Consider the following 16445-nt stretch of genomic DNA (forward strand, 5'->3'; position numbering starts at 1 on the left):
TTGTTTTTTTTCCTCTCACCAGTCCAGTCCATACGGTACTGATACGCTGTCCTGTCCCTTCGTGTTGTTTTAAGCTCCTCTTCGTAGCGCTATATGAGGGGGCCTTGCTATGCTTGCTGCATCTGGATCCACTTAGACACAAAGAAGAGCCCAAGCAGCTCCACTGCGGCAGCCTGAGAGCCTCATAGCCATAGTTTCTCTGCTATGTATCTGTTTCTGTTTTTACCTCAATGGGCATACAGACAAATGGGGTCTCTTCCCAGGCATCTAGATAACGTATCCAAGACATTTAAAGTTGATAGTCTGTAAAAGCAGACTGTGCGTTTACTGTCTTTCTCTGCTCTGCTTACTGCGTTTTGCTAGCACAGTGTTGTTTAGCACAGTGTTGTCTTATTATGCCACCGAATTAATGAATTAGAACCAAAATAATGTTAGAGGCTGTTGTGCAAACGGTCTTTTTCAATTGCTGTGGAACGGCAACCCTCCCACTCATACGTATACATGCGCCCTTTTTCTTTGCTGCGTTCTCTTTCCCTCCTGAAAGAGTTTGGCTCTCCTTGTCTGCACTCTCATAAAACAATGGAACATAAAAAAATGTGCTTTCATGCCAGCACTCTGGGTCAAATTGAGTAGTTAAGCTAAACTTTAAAAAAAAAAAATGACTGGATTAGCACCCTCTCCCCTCCACACACGCACACACACACACACATAGGGTGCTCTTACTGTGTAGAGACTTCTCTTTTGGCCTCTTAATTTTCATAGGCCTTTTCAACACAGATGGTTAGCACAGCATTTTTATTCCTATAACACGTGATGAATAGTTCTGTGCATTTGACTTGCCTGTCTGTTTGCTCAGAGTGTGAAATTTTAACTCTGGGCTAGCATCCATACATTTCCATTTCTCTGCAGGTTTGCGTATTTTTGGCACTACATAGCTTTGTCTGGGCCTACAGCAGTCTATCGTGTGGAGAAATGAGCAAAGGTTCTGCTTAGTCACCTGGTTTGTGTTGCCCTATTTTGTGTCTGTCATCATGATAAAATGGTTCCTCCAGTCCTGTTTTAATAGGTCGGCAGGGTTTCACTCCCTCTGTCTCGGCTCTGCATGCCAGCAGGTCTGTCTGGCCCGTCTGTATTGAAGATTGTTGTGAAGCTGAGCTGACAGTAGACTGTTAACGAGTCACCTCAAATCTGATGGATTTAACTAGAAAGAGTGAGTGAGTGTCTGAGCAGATGCTTACTAGCATGCATAGAAATGGATTTCATCGTGAAATGTGTTCAATGACCTCTGGGTCAGTTTCACTGTTTCCATGTAAAAGACGGTGAGGAAACAGCCCAGATACAAATGACAATAAAGGAAGTTGTCTTTTGCTCTCTGTGTACATATGGTGATTTCTACACAGAAGCACGTTTGCTTACTTATGTTCACCTATTACCACCAAAGGCTGATGATAGAGCCCTTTAACTTGAACTAGAGCTGCCACCGTTTTGTTCTTAAGTGTCCATTCTCCCTGTGGACAGCGCTGAGTGGAGAATTATGTGGAACTCAAAACCTCTTAACCTCATCTGCTGGTCTGCACGCCTCAAACGCTCCGGCTGCATTCTCCAGAGGGCCCTGAGTAAACAGCCACATGCACACACGCACACACATATGCACGGTACATAGTTCTTGAGTGTCTGATATACACTTGGCCGTTACAGAGTTAGGCACAGCAATGAAATGATGAACCATGTGCAGCACAGAATCACTATTATAGACCTACACAGCTTTGTCTCGCTCCCCGTCTCCCACCCTTTTCCTTCTCTGTAATTAGAAAGCTTGCTCGGTTTAAAGTGTAATAACTCCTGTTCCATGACTTAGATGGACAGGATTTATGCCAAGTGTTGGCTGGCTTACATTTCTAACATTGTTAGACAGTGTAATTATTGTTTGTGTGTGTGTCCTCATGCATGGAGCGGGTTGGACTGTGTTTTCGTGTGTTACTAAAAGATTATAGAAATCGACCAGTCCTCAAACCCATTTAAAGACAATATCTTCTTACCAACCCTTTAATTTCTCTCTTTTTCGCATCAGCATCAACTGACCAAGTATTAATTTATCATACAAGCTAATGGCCTACTTCTGCCTTCACCGCCTTGCCACATGTCAAAATGTTCATAGCAGATGTCACTAGCAGTTAATCATGTAATGGTCTGAATTATTGAGGTGCATTCTTGCTCAGTGCATACTGATAAAAAGTCTTAGCTAAGTGCAGAAGCAATGCCCAGTTCATAATTGATAGTTAGGAAATGAAATATGACACATGTCAGCATTGTCCAAAGTGCTATAAAACCAGTATAGCCTGAGCCAGGGTGGGAAATCAACTTTTAAAAATGTGAACATCTACCAACCACTGACAGATAAATGTTCAAATTCACCAGCCACTCAATAGTAAATCATTATTTTGTGTCTGGAGTCTACCAGCCGCTTTCATATTTTACCAACATTTGGCTGGTGGCTGGTGCTAATTTCCCATCCCATTCTGAGCCATTATGCCTCGGGGAATGCAACCTGTTCTCTTATTGAAGGTTTGGAGAACGGAATCAGGAAAGCAGGAGGGGGTATATTAGAGGAAAAGGGCCAAAAACCATCCCGTGGGTGGATGTACGTCAGCTAACTGTTAACACACTAGGCTCGGATTATAAAACGCGAGCGAGTTATTCTCCTATGAGCTCACTTCCAAACAATGTGCTTCATGTTTCTCCATCTGCAACCTTTTTTCCTCTTTCCTCCTACATTTTTATAGCCCCTCTCCTCTTCCCCTCATCCTCTCATCTCCCCAACACTTTGTGACTGCGGTAAGTTAATGGGCCTTTCTCAGAGTTCGAGGAAGCCTGGATTTCTTCTTAATTGGTGTTTGGGGTGGTGCATGTGAGGAACACAAATGTTAGCCATACCAGCGCTGCAGCGATGATGTAGGACCTGGTGCCATGTGACTGGATGTTCAGGGCACTGAGGTCATTACTTGCAGAAACCACTGAGACTGAGCCATCTTGAAGAATGCCAGTAGATGCTAATGAAAGCATCAATGCCCACACCCAACAGACTATCTTACTTGAGGTATCAAGACTAGTGTGGATTTACTGTATTCGGCCAGAGTTGTTTGGATTCCTCTCGGACAAAAAATGAAAATCTGCATCTTGACTTCACTATAAATCACGAAATACTTCGGCAACCTCATTCCTTACACGTATCTCTGGTTGTCCCCATTTGTAATGATCTGGTCCACTGTGCCCAGATTAAAGCTGGGGTAGGTAGTCTTCTGGAAAAGGAAAAAAAAAAAGCACCAGAAATTGAAAATACAGCTCTCCCCCCTCCACTCTGTCCTAAGCCACTCACACCAGATGAGTGTGAGCATATGCAAGCGCCTCATACACACATGCACACATGTTTACTACTGCACTCAGTCACACAAACAACTTCCTCTCAAGGCATAAAATCTCTCAGTAAACAGTAAATAGGACCACTTCTCACTTGTTTAAAGTCCACCACAGAAGTAATAAGAATCCCATCTCCCTGCTTATATTCGAGTGATATCTCCTCTCTTTCATTGGTCACCTCCCAAACCTCCTCAGTCACCAGTCCGTCAGAGAGCTGGACCCATACCCTCAGCTCCGAACCAAGTCCCAGAGCGATGAGAGACATGGGATGTAAAGAGAATTTCAACAAATATGCTTCTAAAATAAATTGCCTACCCTTGCGTTATGGGCAGCTTGTCAAAAGTTGTTTTGCAAAGAGGTTTCAAGAAGAAATGTGGGGCGCTCTCCCGATTCCCAGCCCCCCTTCATACATGATTCCATCTTTGCTGCAGAGGTGGGTAGCTCTGATTTGGAGAGCACCTTTTCCAAATTCTTTGTCTTCCCACATTCTAGGGACTTTTTTGACTGTCAGAAGTCTACTATGAAGCAAGTATTATTCAGGCCATGGTCACTATTGCAGCTGCAGGAATACTTAACACCAGTAGGGCCGGGTATCATTTAAAAAATTACGATACCAGTACCCTTAAAGTGATACCAATACCAGTAGAGTACTTCATTCGATACCCATCATGTGAATGGAAGCATTCAGTTGTGTAAAATGCCACCACTCCTCCTCATTTAAATGATTTTTGCATGAATACATTTTGACAGTATTCAAATTATTGAAATATTCATTAAATAACTGTACAAAAATGTACAATGAAGTATTATCACCTCAGACTGCATAGGTTGTAGCTGCTACAGTAGTGAGCCAATCACATACCTTACGATAATTGGCAAAACCCTAAAAATAGTCAGTGTTTTCTAGATCTGGGTACAAAAAGGATCAAATGCAGGTATCGTTTGACTGGAGTTTGACTATTTGGTGCTGGCTTATTTTGGTCAATACCTTAAAAGTATCAAGTATTGATACTCAGCCCTAAACACCAGGCCAGCATACTCTTAATTACTACAACAACTAATCCAGATAAGAGGTACGGTTGATACAAATGATGAGCTCTTGATGAAAATGACAATGCGCAGCCATTAGCAAATTGGCTCATAAACCATTAAGAGCCTGTATTGCGAATTGTTTTGAAAGACTAGCCCTCAGACGGACCTTATGTTTAGATTTTCTATCCTTCTCTTCTCCTCTTTCCCCTCTGCCTTCCTTTTATTTCTCCTCGTCTTATATATTGCACAAGAATCCCGTTCTGTCTTCAGAAACATCTGTCGATTGTTCTTTTCTGTACTTCTTGTGTTACTTGCCAAATGGACAAGTCCGCCAGTCTCCTGCAATACTTGACATTTTATAGTACCAGATGAAGTTGTTTAGAAAACCTTTTTTAAAACCCCAATTTAAAGTTTTATTGTGACCACCAAAAATGTCAAATTGTCATACACTAATTTTCCAGTGTATTAGATACAACAGTCTTGTAATAAATCTTACTTTCATGATGGTTATAATGTTAAGTTTTTGTTTAGTCTATTTTAGAGAGGCATTGATTCAAAGGTCATTTTGAAGGGTGTTGAATTGTATTGTGTTTTACTGAAAGGTGTTCCTAATATTTGTTTAATACCCTCACTGATATAAATGGAATCAAGAAAATATTAGAAGATTTTCACTTTTAAAATGTATTTATATTGCAAACCTTTTGGTTGACAAATTTCTACAGTTTTTTCAGTCAGCTACATACTCTGACACCATTGCTTTCACTTCATGTTTTTGAACTAAAAGTAAAGACTGTTTAAGCTATTGTATCTTGTATGCTTTTGTGTATGGGGCATATTTTTAGTCCTCACTTTTGCCCCCTGATTGGAAATTCCAGCGACCAGGTCAGCCAGTAAACCAGTTTAGCTCTCATGCCACTCACTATAGTGTCATCAAGTCAGCTTCCCACCAGTATTTAATCACTCACTTGACTGGACCTCCTCTTATCTCTGAAAGCAAACACGTACACATAGATGAGTATGTTGGAATGGAAAACATATTTGCTAGACAGAGTCAGTAGATTACAGCTGCTCTTGTGACCTTTTGTGTAGTGTGTCCAATCTTGAATGTAATGACGATAGATAATCCTTTTAGTCCATGTAAGTGGACAAAATGTTAAATTAAATCATCTCTGAATGCATGGCTTTTTGGATTTTTTGCATGGCAATCGTATCTACTTGCATTAGGTTGGAGGGTTGTTCAATGTGTTATTTTTTATATACGGTTATAATGTCGGATGTCTATGTTAAACATTGTTTCAAATCATAAGGTGAAGGTAAAAAATGTCCTTGAAATTCAAAAGCCAGGGCTTCAGCCTGCTCTGAATGCAAGGATGTCAGATCGTTCGCACATGCCCACAACTGGACGTCCTTTCCTTAATCTTTGTTTCTCAGGTTGTTCTATGGGTTGTTCACGTTGTCCACTCACGTATTTCGGATCGGATTTTGCCTTGAACGTATACAGATGTATTTGAGAAATTGAAAAACTGCTGTTTGTTTACATAGCCTCCAGAGCTGGCGGAAGTCTGCCAGCTTCAGAGAGCTAACCATCAGAACAGAGTGGGCTTGTCGGGAGGGGGGGCCTTAAAGAGACAGAAGCTAAAACGGCCTGTTTCAGACAGAGGCTGAACTTAGGGGCTGCATAAAGGGCCAGTATAAGATCAATAAGGAGATTTTTTAACTTTAGATCATGCAAATATATATCCAGTAGTGCTTCAGAATAAAAATATTGACCTGTAAATGTGCATATATCCCCTTTAACAATTGGGAGAAGAGCGCAGAAGCCACAGGCCTCAAAACATTTTTGAAAGATGTCATGAACACTCCCAGATGCATTTAAAACCACAGCTATAGTGACATTCCTTTCTTGATTGCTTGCTCACATTTTTTCAATAGATCTACCCCCAGGAGAATTGGTTTAGACTAAACCCCTGAATGAGTTGTGTATCAGTACACTTGGAGACAGCTGAGTAAAGACAGAAGAGGGAGATAAAAAGTTGTGTTGCAAGAACACTTGGCTTCTCCCAAGGATGATTTGTTCCTTCCAGATTTGGCCACACCACTGCTGCTGTCTAAAAAATCACATGGTAGGACATGTTTCTCTTAAGATAAGATGATAAATGTTGTCATTCGAATGAATTCAAATATATTGCTTTCTCACACTCTTATTAGAGTAGAAGGTTAATACTTCCCTACCTGCTAGCTGCCCATGATTGAGAGCTTCAGCTACATCTTTAACAACCCAGTCCTGTGTCCTGAACTGATTCCTGAACCTGTAAACATTTCGGACTGGAGAGAGAGAGAGAGAGAAAGAGAAGTGGAGAGAGGGGCAGAAAGACAGTGAGAAAGGGGGAAGGGGGGTTAAAAAGTTGGAGGAGGAGCTTCTTGTAATCATCTCATGACTTCAACAGAAGGAGAAATGTTGAAGGTCTAAACTGATTCTAACTTCAAAGTTCTTAATGAGACATCTGGAGCTTTTGTCTCATATGTTGGCATGAATTTATGCCCCGTTGAGGTGATGTTAGTATTCCTCTTGCCTGTGTATGTGTGTATGTGTGGTAGCGGTCTCTCCCTCATTGTGTGTTTGCTGCTGGGAGGTGGGAGGGCTCAGCTGATGTCATTGAGTGCAGCAGGCTGATCCTGAAAGAGGCCCTTTGTTGGCAGCTGTAGCACGAGTAGTCCCTGTGCCTCAGATACACACTCACACAGGGGACAGGAGAGAGGAATGGCACCGTTGAGACTGCCCTGCTGCCCGCTCAACTGACACATCTACAAGTCTAGCAAGCTTTTTTGGACCAAACCAGCGCTTTTTGGAACGTTGTTGTCTCTTACAGAAGTGGAGCTAACCAAAAGCCAAGGAGGGGAAAAAAAACATGGAGACGCTCAGAAGAGAAAGTTGGTAGACTTTGTCGGACAGGACTCTGCTTTTTCTGTCTCGGAAAGGAGAGAGGAGGAAAAAAAAGAGGATTTACAGCAGCTGGAAGGACAGAGGAAAAGAAAACAAGAATAATTCAGCACCCATTTTGGATTGGTGCTCTGTTTGATTTTGTCAGGGTTTTTTCTCGTGTTTGATTTTTTTTCTTCTCTTGTTGGACACATGTAGAGGAGTAACGTTCCGAGAGACGTCTGATTTGAACAGCAACAAAGTTTCCAAGCGGGAAGGGAAAGAAAGCAAATGAAAATGTTGGAGATATGCCTGAAATTGGTGGGGTGTAAATCTAAGAAAGGCCTCTCGTCCTCCTCCAGCTGTTACTTGGAAGGTAAGAATATTTTGTGATGCCTGTTGTGTCATCTCATAGCGTAGGGCCTTGATTTTTATAGTTTAGTTTGAAGAAATAAAAACAAATTTAAAGTAGAGATGCCATAAAGGGGGGGGGGGGGGAAGCAGGAGAAGGCTAGAAAATGAAAATATCACCGTGTAAAGTCTCAACAATGATTTCGGCATTTTGGAAACTGGAAGAATGGGGAGGGGAAAGCAGGAGAGTATGAGCGCAGGGGAGGGTGAGGGAGGCCAGACACACTGGCTAGCAGCAGAGGAAAGAAGTGGAAAAAGAGACGGAGAAGAGAATACAAGGAAATCTGACTCCTGGCCGTGTCCCACTTAACTCTTGTTTATGAGAAGAGGGGATCTAATCTCGCTCTGCACTCTCCTTTTCAGTCCTCTGCTATGTTTCAGTACTTGAAGCTTCCATAATGAATTCAGAGGATAAGGGAGATGTATATATTTCACTTTTCTTTGTAGTCTGAGGATTAGCGATGACTTTGTTTCCATTACTTAGACTGCGTTCTGTTCTGGTCACACTAAAACTGGGTAATTGATTTGCCCATGATGAATAAAACACAAGAGGAGTTTTAAGAACTTCAGGACACATTGAGTCTGAACATAATCAGCATAGTAATTGATCAGTAATGGAAGACTCATAGAGTTTTATGTGTGCCCAAGATTGCACAACCAAATTATTTAATAGAGTTAATAGTCCTGGTGCGCTTCCAACTGAGGTCGATGACGGTGATAAAGAGCCTCTAATTTTAAGGCCATATGGTACAAATCTCATACTGAGATGTTCAACCCCCAAATACAACTTTCTGACTTTTACTTCATTGAGTTGGATGCCTTATTTGTCTATTGCTCCAGGTTGTAAGCTAATTGTCATATTTAGAATTACAAACATAAACATCTATGCGTAAAGAACTGACACCTTTTATAGTTTTATTTTAAATAGTTAAAATGGTGGTTCTTCCGTGTGTAGTCGCCAAAATTTCCCCCTGGTATTCGCTCTGGTCTGAACATCCTCACATTACAATAATATATCTCACAGTGGGTAGAACCATATCAGATGTGGGATCTGAATCAACTTCCCCTTGTTCTCCACCACCTCCCAGTCAGGTGATGACAGGTGATGCAAGAGAAATATGTAAGTCTGAGGTTTTCCTTCTCTCAGCCCTCAGAAATATGTGGGTTTGGACTCGGGTCAGCTTCATACAGTAGAAGCACACCACACTGTTATAAAGATTCGTTGTTTTGGACCCAGACTACTGCTGGTGTCTATTCCACCGGGTAGTTAGCTAGCTCACTTAAGATGATTGAAATCAAAACTAGCAGGGCCCCTTTGGTCTTGATCACCAGGAACAAGTGGAAGCAGACATTTTCTTTTAAAGTAGTTTGGTTTTTGAAGTCATTTCTGTCTTACATCACTGTGTGAGTTTGGTCGCATTCCTATTGCTCACAGCAGTGCAGTCATAGCCACAAATTCTTTACAAGTTCCACACATATTTAATCATTCTGAGTGTCATCTCTGTAGCGCAGCCAGACATGCTGTAATTTCTCCCACTGCATGATTTTGGATAACTGCAGGGGACTTTTTCATTATTTCTGTTTCTTTCTTACCTAACCTCCCGAGTTTCCTTTTTCCTATGACTTTTATTTTCATCTCTATTTGACCGTGTGTTGTCCTGGTCCATGTGTCAGTGTGCTGTCACCCTCTCACAAAGAGCTGTGGTATTTGCGGCCCGTAAAGTGGACACGTGTGACAAGGGCTGCCCACACACTTTATGACCAGGCCAAACTCTGGACATATGGTATGTTTTGCTTGCTCGCAGGTCTACGTCTTGCTTAAAAGAGCACTTAGTGCTCTTTTACCTCTTGTTTGATCTCTGACCTCAGTCCTACTTTAGCCCAAATTTGACAAAACATGGCTAAAACCTTTTTACTTGAAGTGTTACCTATATTCTTTGTCTATCTATATTCATTGGGAACACACCACTCTTGTTTATGTAACTAACGGATAAACTAAAATGGAAATGTTTTTACTGATTTACTCAAAAGTATGAACATAATATCCTAAGCACCTGTACAAAGTAATCCAATACTAACTTTGTTGTAACTGTGTCAAAGATGTGATGTCAATCAGTTCTGCTGCAAAGATTTTGTTTCCCCGCCATCATTATCCAAAACTTTTTCATTGCTTTGTTTATCGTTTTACATTACTTTACATGACATGGTTTTATATTGGGATAATTATTTCTTCTTAAATATGAATGGAGCTTGGTAGTTATGAAGAAATATCTGGTCATGCCAAGTTTTAGTCCACTTCAGGCAAGGATTAAATTACCATAAGGTGGTATGAGTTGCTCACCAATATCTATATCGACATATGGATGTTGCCATCTTATTTAAACCTGTGATGTTGTGACACAATACAAACAGATCAAAGGTGAGTGTTCATGTAAGATGAGTAAAACCGGATAAGTTGGCAAAGATGACACAAGACTGTGTCAAACATTTTTCCAATGCCAGTGAAGTGAGTGATGGCTGGCTAGTCATCTAGTCATCATTTATCACTACATGGTTTTACGTAAAGGAACCAGTCTGTCAGATTGTAAACAGAAAAGTGACCTATCTGTTTATGTGGGACTACAGTCGGGCATATTTCTGTATGCGGCACATGGATGCCTGTATCTTTGTTAGCTGAGGGGAGCACTCCCAAAATGTGACAGGTTCATCTCTTTTTGGAATCCGCTGAAATATTAAGAGTATGAAAAAAGGCAGTTTGCTCCAGATGAAATCAAGCCTGGCGTGTTCTCTCACAAGCTTTGTGACCTAAAAGAAGCACCACATTTGGTTTTGATTGTCTGACTGCGCGTAGGCTGGTGAGTCTTTCACCGGCCTCCAACTCGCTGATGCCTGCAACTTGTCAACAATGTCATGTGACTGGCTGCAGGCCGTATATTTTCTGTTTACTTCCTCAGTGTTACACTAGTTTTGGTAGTGTTTTCTATGAACTCGTATTTCCTTGGCGTATTAAGGAACTTGCAAGTCATTTCTTCTCCAACGGTGAATCCAAAGCTCCTCCATCTGGGGTGGATGCACTCATGCTTAATGCTTGGAGTTGTACTGAGTGTATGCGTAATGCTGTAGCCTATCTGACAACAGTCTAAATCATCCAGATAGGATGTCTGTAACTCTTCTGTTCAATCTCTGCTTTGCCAAGGAGTATCCTCTTCGCTGCACGCTCAAACAGCTCTCTCTGCTCTGTGTTTCCACCAAATCCAGCTGTGCCTTATATCACTTAGTACACATTGTGCTTTTTCCCAAGTCAAAGTAATGTTCCTTATATTGTGAATAAATCACAGTTGTGGTACAGGACACAGGTTCTGGATGATTTTGGCTGTTTTTACACCTTGATCTCCTTCAGACCAGGCAGACTTAAAAGCACTCCTCTTACAGACATACATAATGTCTGGAAGAGAAACATCAGGTGATCTCACTCCATATTTTTTGCTGAGGCACACTGTAGATCTGTGGAATTTTTCTCAACTAGCATCCACTTATGCAATAAATGTGGTGAGCAAGTGGTAATCCGCTAGTTTTGGAAAGGTTTTTATTGAACCTCAAGGTAAAGATAAACATAAAGATCACCAAACTCAGAGATGCGTGGTTTTCACTTGATGGAGATGATATAATGGATAAGTCTTCCATCTTGTTTGTGTGTGTAAGTGAGTGGGAAATGCTTTTAAAAAAAAAAAGGCCACAGTCTTCCTGCCAACTCTACCAAAGGGCGTGATATGCATTCATTAAAAACTGGTTTCAGGTTTTATCAGACTCTGATAAATAAAAGTTGGCTAAGCTCTGTGATCCTGGGCAACTCGAAAACATTGTCAATCCACTGAGCTGTAAAACTCGATACATCATTTTAGCCACAAATGCCCCAAAAATATTTTTGTGCAGGACGAAATTTCAGGTTTATGACAACAGCCCACAAATATGCAGCAGAACAAATTCTGATTGTGTGATGTGATTATTAAATACTAATGCTGCCTCCTTTTTTATCTTATTTAGCCATGAGGAGAAGCCGTAGACTTACAGTGGTTTTTTCTCATAATAGTGTAAATCACACTGATTGTGTCCTCTGGAGCTCAAACTTGTCATCAGACTATTGTTCTCATTTGAAAGATTTGTCAGTGTTGGTGAATAGTTTACTTCCTACGCCCACTCTATATGAATGTGTTTCCATTTAAGACATTATTTCATTTTAGTGTTTATATCAGGATGTGTGGAAAAAGTACGTCATCATTAGAACTGCAGATTTGTTTTAATTTCTCATCATTTTGCATAAGAATAAGAATTTCTGGATTGTGTTTTGTTCTACAGTTTTACAGTTGCTTACTGAAGGAGAAACATATTTACAAACCATCATTTGTTATCCAGTATTGCCAGACTCTGTGGGTCACCAGATTAACTTTAAATTAGTCTGTATTTATGTAGTCTGTTTTACTGTTCAAACAACCTTTAAATCATTCATTTGGCCTCAGTTCCTAAAACTGTTTTACCTTGTGAGGCAGCTGGATTTGCAAGATCACGAGATCACGCGAGAATCCATCTTGTCAGGCTTCAAGTTATGCGCTTGTGTCCGACCCACCGGTGGTTCGGACCAATCGGCGTCCTATGAGGATTCTCTCATGATCTCGTGAATCCAGCTGCCTTGCAGTGTAAGACGGTGATAGACAGATGTTTCATCCAATCACCTGCCAAGTATTTTTTTTGAAAGTGCCTGCTCTTTTCCAAACAGTTTCCAAGGACAACTTCTCAGATGGTTCAGTGTAACAAACCATCTGGAGCATCAGGTTAAAAACTACTACTGTCTCTTTGACAAAATACAAAGGCAATGAAAATAATCTAAGGGCCAAATGGGTTTTATAGTTAAATGTTTAAATATGCATTGCTATATCTGACTTGTAATACAAGTAAGTACAGTTAGGAAGTGAGTAAGTAAGTAATCATCATATCATTTTTTCCAGTCATACAATAATTATTGAGAATTGAACAATTAAGTGCAGTTTCAGTTTGTTTTATCACTTTTTGAGGGTTTGGTTGGTTCTCTCACAAAATAATTTGAAGTATTTCCTCCTCACATCTTGTTACTGTCCGTGAAATTCTCACTAAAAGGTGGACACCTAGTGCTGCACTAGCGTGTTGGCTCTGTGTGTGTGTGTGTGTGTGTGTGTGTGTGTGTGTGTGTGTGTGTGTGTGTGTGTGTGAGACAGAGAGAGAGAGAGAGAACTGGGGGGTGAAATGGTAAAATTCCTCAGAAACATGTGTGACAACAGCTGAGGAAGTCCCACAATTAAGCTCATGTTCAGCTCATGTAGGCCAAACTGCAGTTAAATTCATTTCACTTTTGTTCACTCTTTTCTTCTTCTTCTTTTCTCCTCATTATTTCCATTTTTCACATTTTGTAGTTCACTGCAATCAGTTTTACTGCGCTAGAATTAGTATAATTCAAGCCAGGTATATAATTAACATAACTCACAATTAAAGCACTTTGAACTTTTGTCATTACCTTTGAGTGCAAGCACATCCACGTTACAGTTATGGTTGAAGATTCATGCTGAGACACATTCTCACAGTCTGATGTGTGTTAGTTGTCCAGGTATTCACAAAAATGAAAACTAAGCAGGGATAATCCAGGAAATGAAAAGTTACAGGGACAGCAGGAACACCGCAGGTCACATGATCAGGTTTATTACTCTAATCCCGCGGTGGGATCACAGCTGACGACCTGCTTGTTGGAGCAAGGCACCGTGGAACAGGGGTAGAAAAGAATTTAAATGACACATGGAGAGGCCTGAGTTGACGTTGTTGCTTAATCGTCCTTCGTGTGTGAAGCTGCATGGGAAAACTGTTTTACAGTGTCGCTGCATACCAAACACACGCCTACAGATCTCCCTCCCTTCATTACTTTCCACTTAATTCTGATATGATTCTTTTCTCAAGAAAAATTGCTTTCTACATTGTTTGATTTTGTAACCATAACTCCATGTGTTTTTGTTTGTTTTTTTTCCTTCAGAAGCTCTCCAGAGACCAGACTTTGAGGGTCAGGGTCTGACAGAAGCGGCTCGCTGGAACTCTAAAGAGAACCTGTTGGCTGGACCCAGCGAGAATGACCCCAACCTGTTTGTCGCGCTCTATGATTTCGTGGCCAGCGGGGACAACACACTCAGCATTACTAAAGGTAAGCAAGCGTGTTTATCGAGGAATTATTCAGACTTTTTTGAACAATATTGTCACATATCACTATCGGTAGATGTTGAAGTGACATACAAAGTGCCATCTAGTTTTAGAGACAGTTAAAGTCTCAGTGTGGCCATGAATCTCACTGGGAATCTGCTTATTTGCTTCCTGTCTCGTCTCCTTCCCTCTTTTTCTTCATCCCCGTCTGACTCTCACTTCCTGATGATGGTCTCACACGTGAGGTTTTTTTTTTCCACTGAACGGACTGTAAAACAATACCACAGATGGATCACACAGACAAACAGAGGAAGGAAGGAGAGAACATATGCACCGGAATAAACAAGAAAATGTCCTGTGTGACATTACTTTCCACTTAATTCCGATATGATCCATATCACAAGAAACGTTGCTTTTACTTTGGGTTTCTATTGTCAGATAACGTGGATGAAGGCATTATTTGAATCAGAGGTTTGGACAACACTTTCCTGAGAAAAGAAATGCATGTCTTTAGTTAAGGTCACCGAATGACTGGGTGAAAAGCCCCTGCTTGGTTTCCTGATCTGAGGAAACATTAGATACAGATACAGTGGATTCCTGCATGTCTGACTCAAAACAAGTTGACTTCTGATACAGTGTTCATGTTATAGTAGCCTGTTCTCAGTGCAAAGAATATATAAGATTCAAAACTGTTCCAACTGTGGAAATACTCCTTTTTTTTTTTTGAAGATCACAGGAATGAGATGTAACCATTACTACCAGATACTTTAGCCACAAGTAGCCTGGATATTTAAAAAAAAAAATTTGTATCTCACATGTTGACTAGGGGAGAAGCTGCGCGTGCTGGGTTACAACCACAACGGCGAGTGGTGCGAGGCGCAGACCAAGAATGGCCAGGGTTGGGTGCCGTCCAACTACATCACCCCCGTCAATAGCCTGGAGAAGCACAGCTGGTACCATGGGCCCGTGTCGCGCAACGCTGCGGAGTACCTGCTCAGCTCGGGAATTAACGGGAGCTTCCTGGTCCGCGAGAGCGAGAGCAGCCCCGGCCAGAGGTCCATTTCTCTGCGGTACGAGGGGAGAGTCTACCATTACAGGATTAACACTGCATCCGACGGCAAGGTGGGCATCAGTGGAAAACAAAACACAAATGTCACACTAACATTTGCAAGAACAGATTGGTTCAGATCACATCATACCCTTTCAACACAAACAAGAAACCTAAAATATTATTATTATTATAAGGTCCCAAAAATGCTTAAAAACCTTCTGACAGTTTGCATAGTGTTTAACTTGAAGAAGACTTTTTGTTCATCAAAGAAAGCAGTGTACCTCATTCAAATAAAGGTGATAGGTAAAAACAGGGCATATTTTACTGTATGTAGGGCTGTCTTGGTTCAGGATTCCCCTAAAGTGCTATATCAGTCAAGAAGCAGCTGCCATTTTGGCTGTGTCACCCTCCTGTCTGTGATGTAGCGAGGTGAGCTAGCTTGAGGAACGCTAGCTATGACAAGAATGCCTCTAACCACCGCTGTGCTGCTCATAATGGCCAGCAGACGCGAGGCTGGGCCAGACACTGACGCCCATGCTAAGACATGCATTAGCACAGACAGATGCAGCCAAGTATGCACACATACACACTCCAAACCAAAAGGACGAACACACACACACACACACACACACACACACACACTCTCATGGTTCCCCATCTCATATTGTTTTCCATCCTCCCACTGAGAGCTACAACTCAAGAGTCTGGTATGATAGACTTCTCCAATAATTTGAGATGACCTCAGCACTCCCCCGAGCTGCCACTTTGTTTCACGGTAACTCTGTGATTAACACGGCGCTGCATAACCGAGGTTTTTATGTTAGTAAAACTGATTTTCATTTTTTCCCTTTAATTTGGTAAATGGTCATGGTTTAAGCCAGGAGAGCGGCCAACTGACCATTAAATCCTCTTTAGATTTCAAAGGTCTTTTCACTACAGTCAAGGTCGTTCTTTTTCACTTTTCCCCTCCACATGCCTTCGGCTTGAGCAAAGAGCCTTTTCACAAGTAAAGAAATGCACAGGGCAGATTGTAGAGCAAATCATTTTTAGGGTTATGTAAGACTTGGACAATGGAAAAGACTGTGTCCACTGAGCCCTGACCAATATCCTCCCCTCCACCAGCTTCCTGACAAATGCCTTCTGAGTTTTTGAATGGCCTGAGATTGTTCATTATGAAGAAAATACTTGAATGCATTGTTTTGTCAAGATTTAGTAGTGTTATTTCATGGTGTACTACTGACACATTGCTGACATATTTATTTTTTCATGTGTAAGCACTATTAATGCAAGAAGTCAATGTAATAGAAATGTTCTACGTGCATAATATTAATTTCCTCATACAACTCGTATGTCCTATCATTGAGAATATATATAGACTGTAGCTGAATTAACATTATTAAT

The 16445-nt window shown here is 41.2% G+C and overlaps 1 protein-coding gene across 4 annotated transcripts in view; it reads left to right on the forward strand.

Moving 5' to 3' along the window:
• The window catches only part of abl1 (c-abl oncogene 1, non-receptor tyrosine kinase), a 36732-nt gene that overhangs the window by 13873 nt on the left and 6414 nt on the right, over positions 1-16445 (forward strand). For 2 of the 4 annotated variants that reach the window (XM_042395158.1, XM_042395159.1), the window contains exons 1-3: positions 7153-7745; positions 13833-13997; positions 14820-15115. In XM_042395158.1, the coding sequence (XP_042251092.1) occupies positions 7661-7745; positions 13833-13997; positions 14820-15115 (546 nt within the window). In that variant the 5' untranslated portion in view covers positions 7153-7660. Of the gene's footprint in view, positions 1-7152; positions 7746-13832; positions 13998-14819; positions 15116-16445 lie in introns of those variants that run through there. The other 2 variants (XM_042395156.1, XM_042395157.1) reach the window with 1 other exon arrangement.

Source organism: Thunnus maccoyii, chromosome 19, assembly GCF_910596095.1.
Source record: "Thunnus maccoyii chromosome 19, fThuMac1.1, whole genome shotgun sequence".
Lineage (NCBI taxonomy): Eukaryota > Metazoa > Chordata > Actinopteri > Scombriformes > Scombridae > Thunnus > Thunnus maccoyii.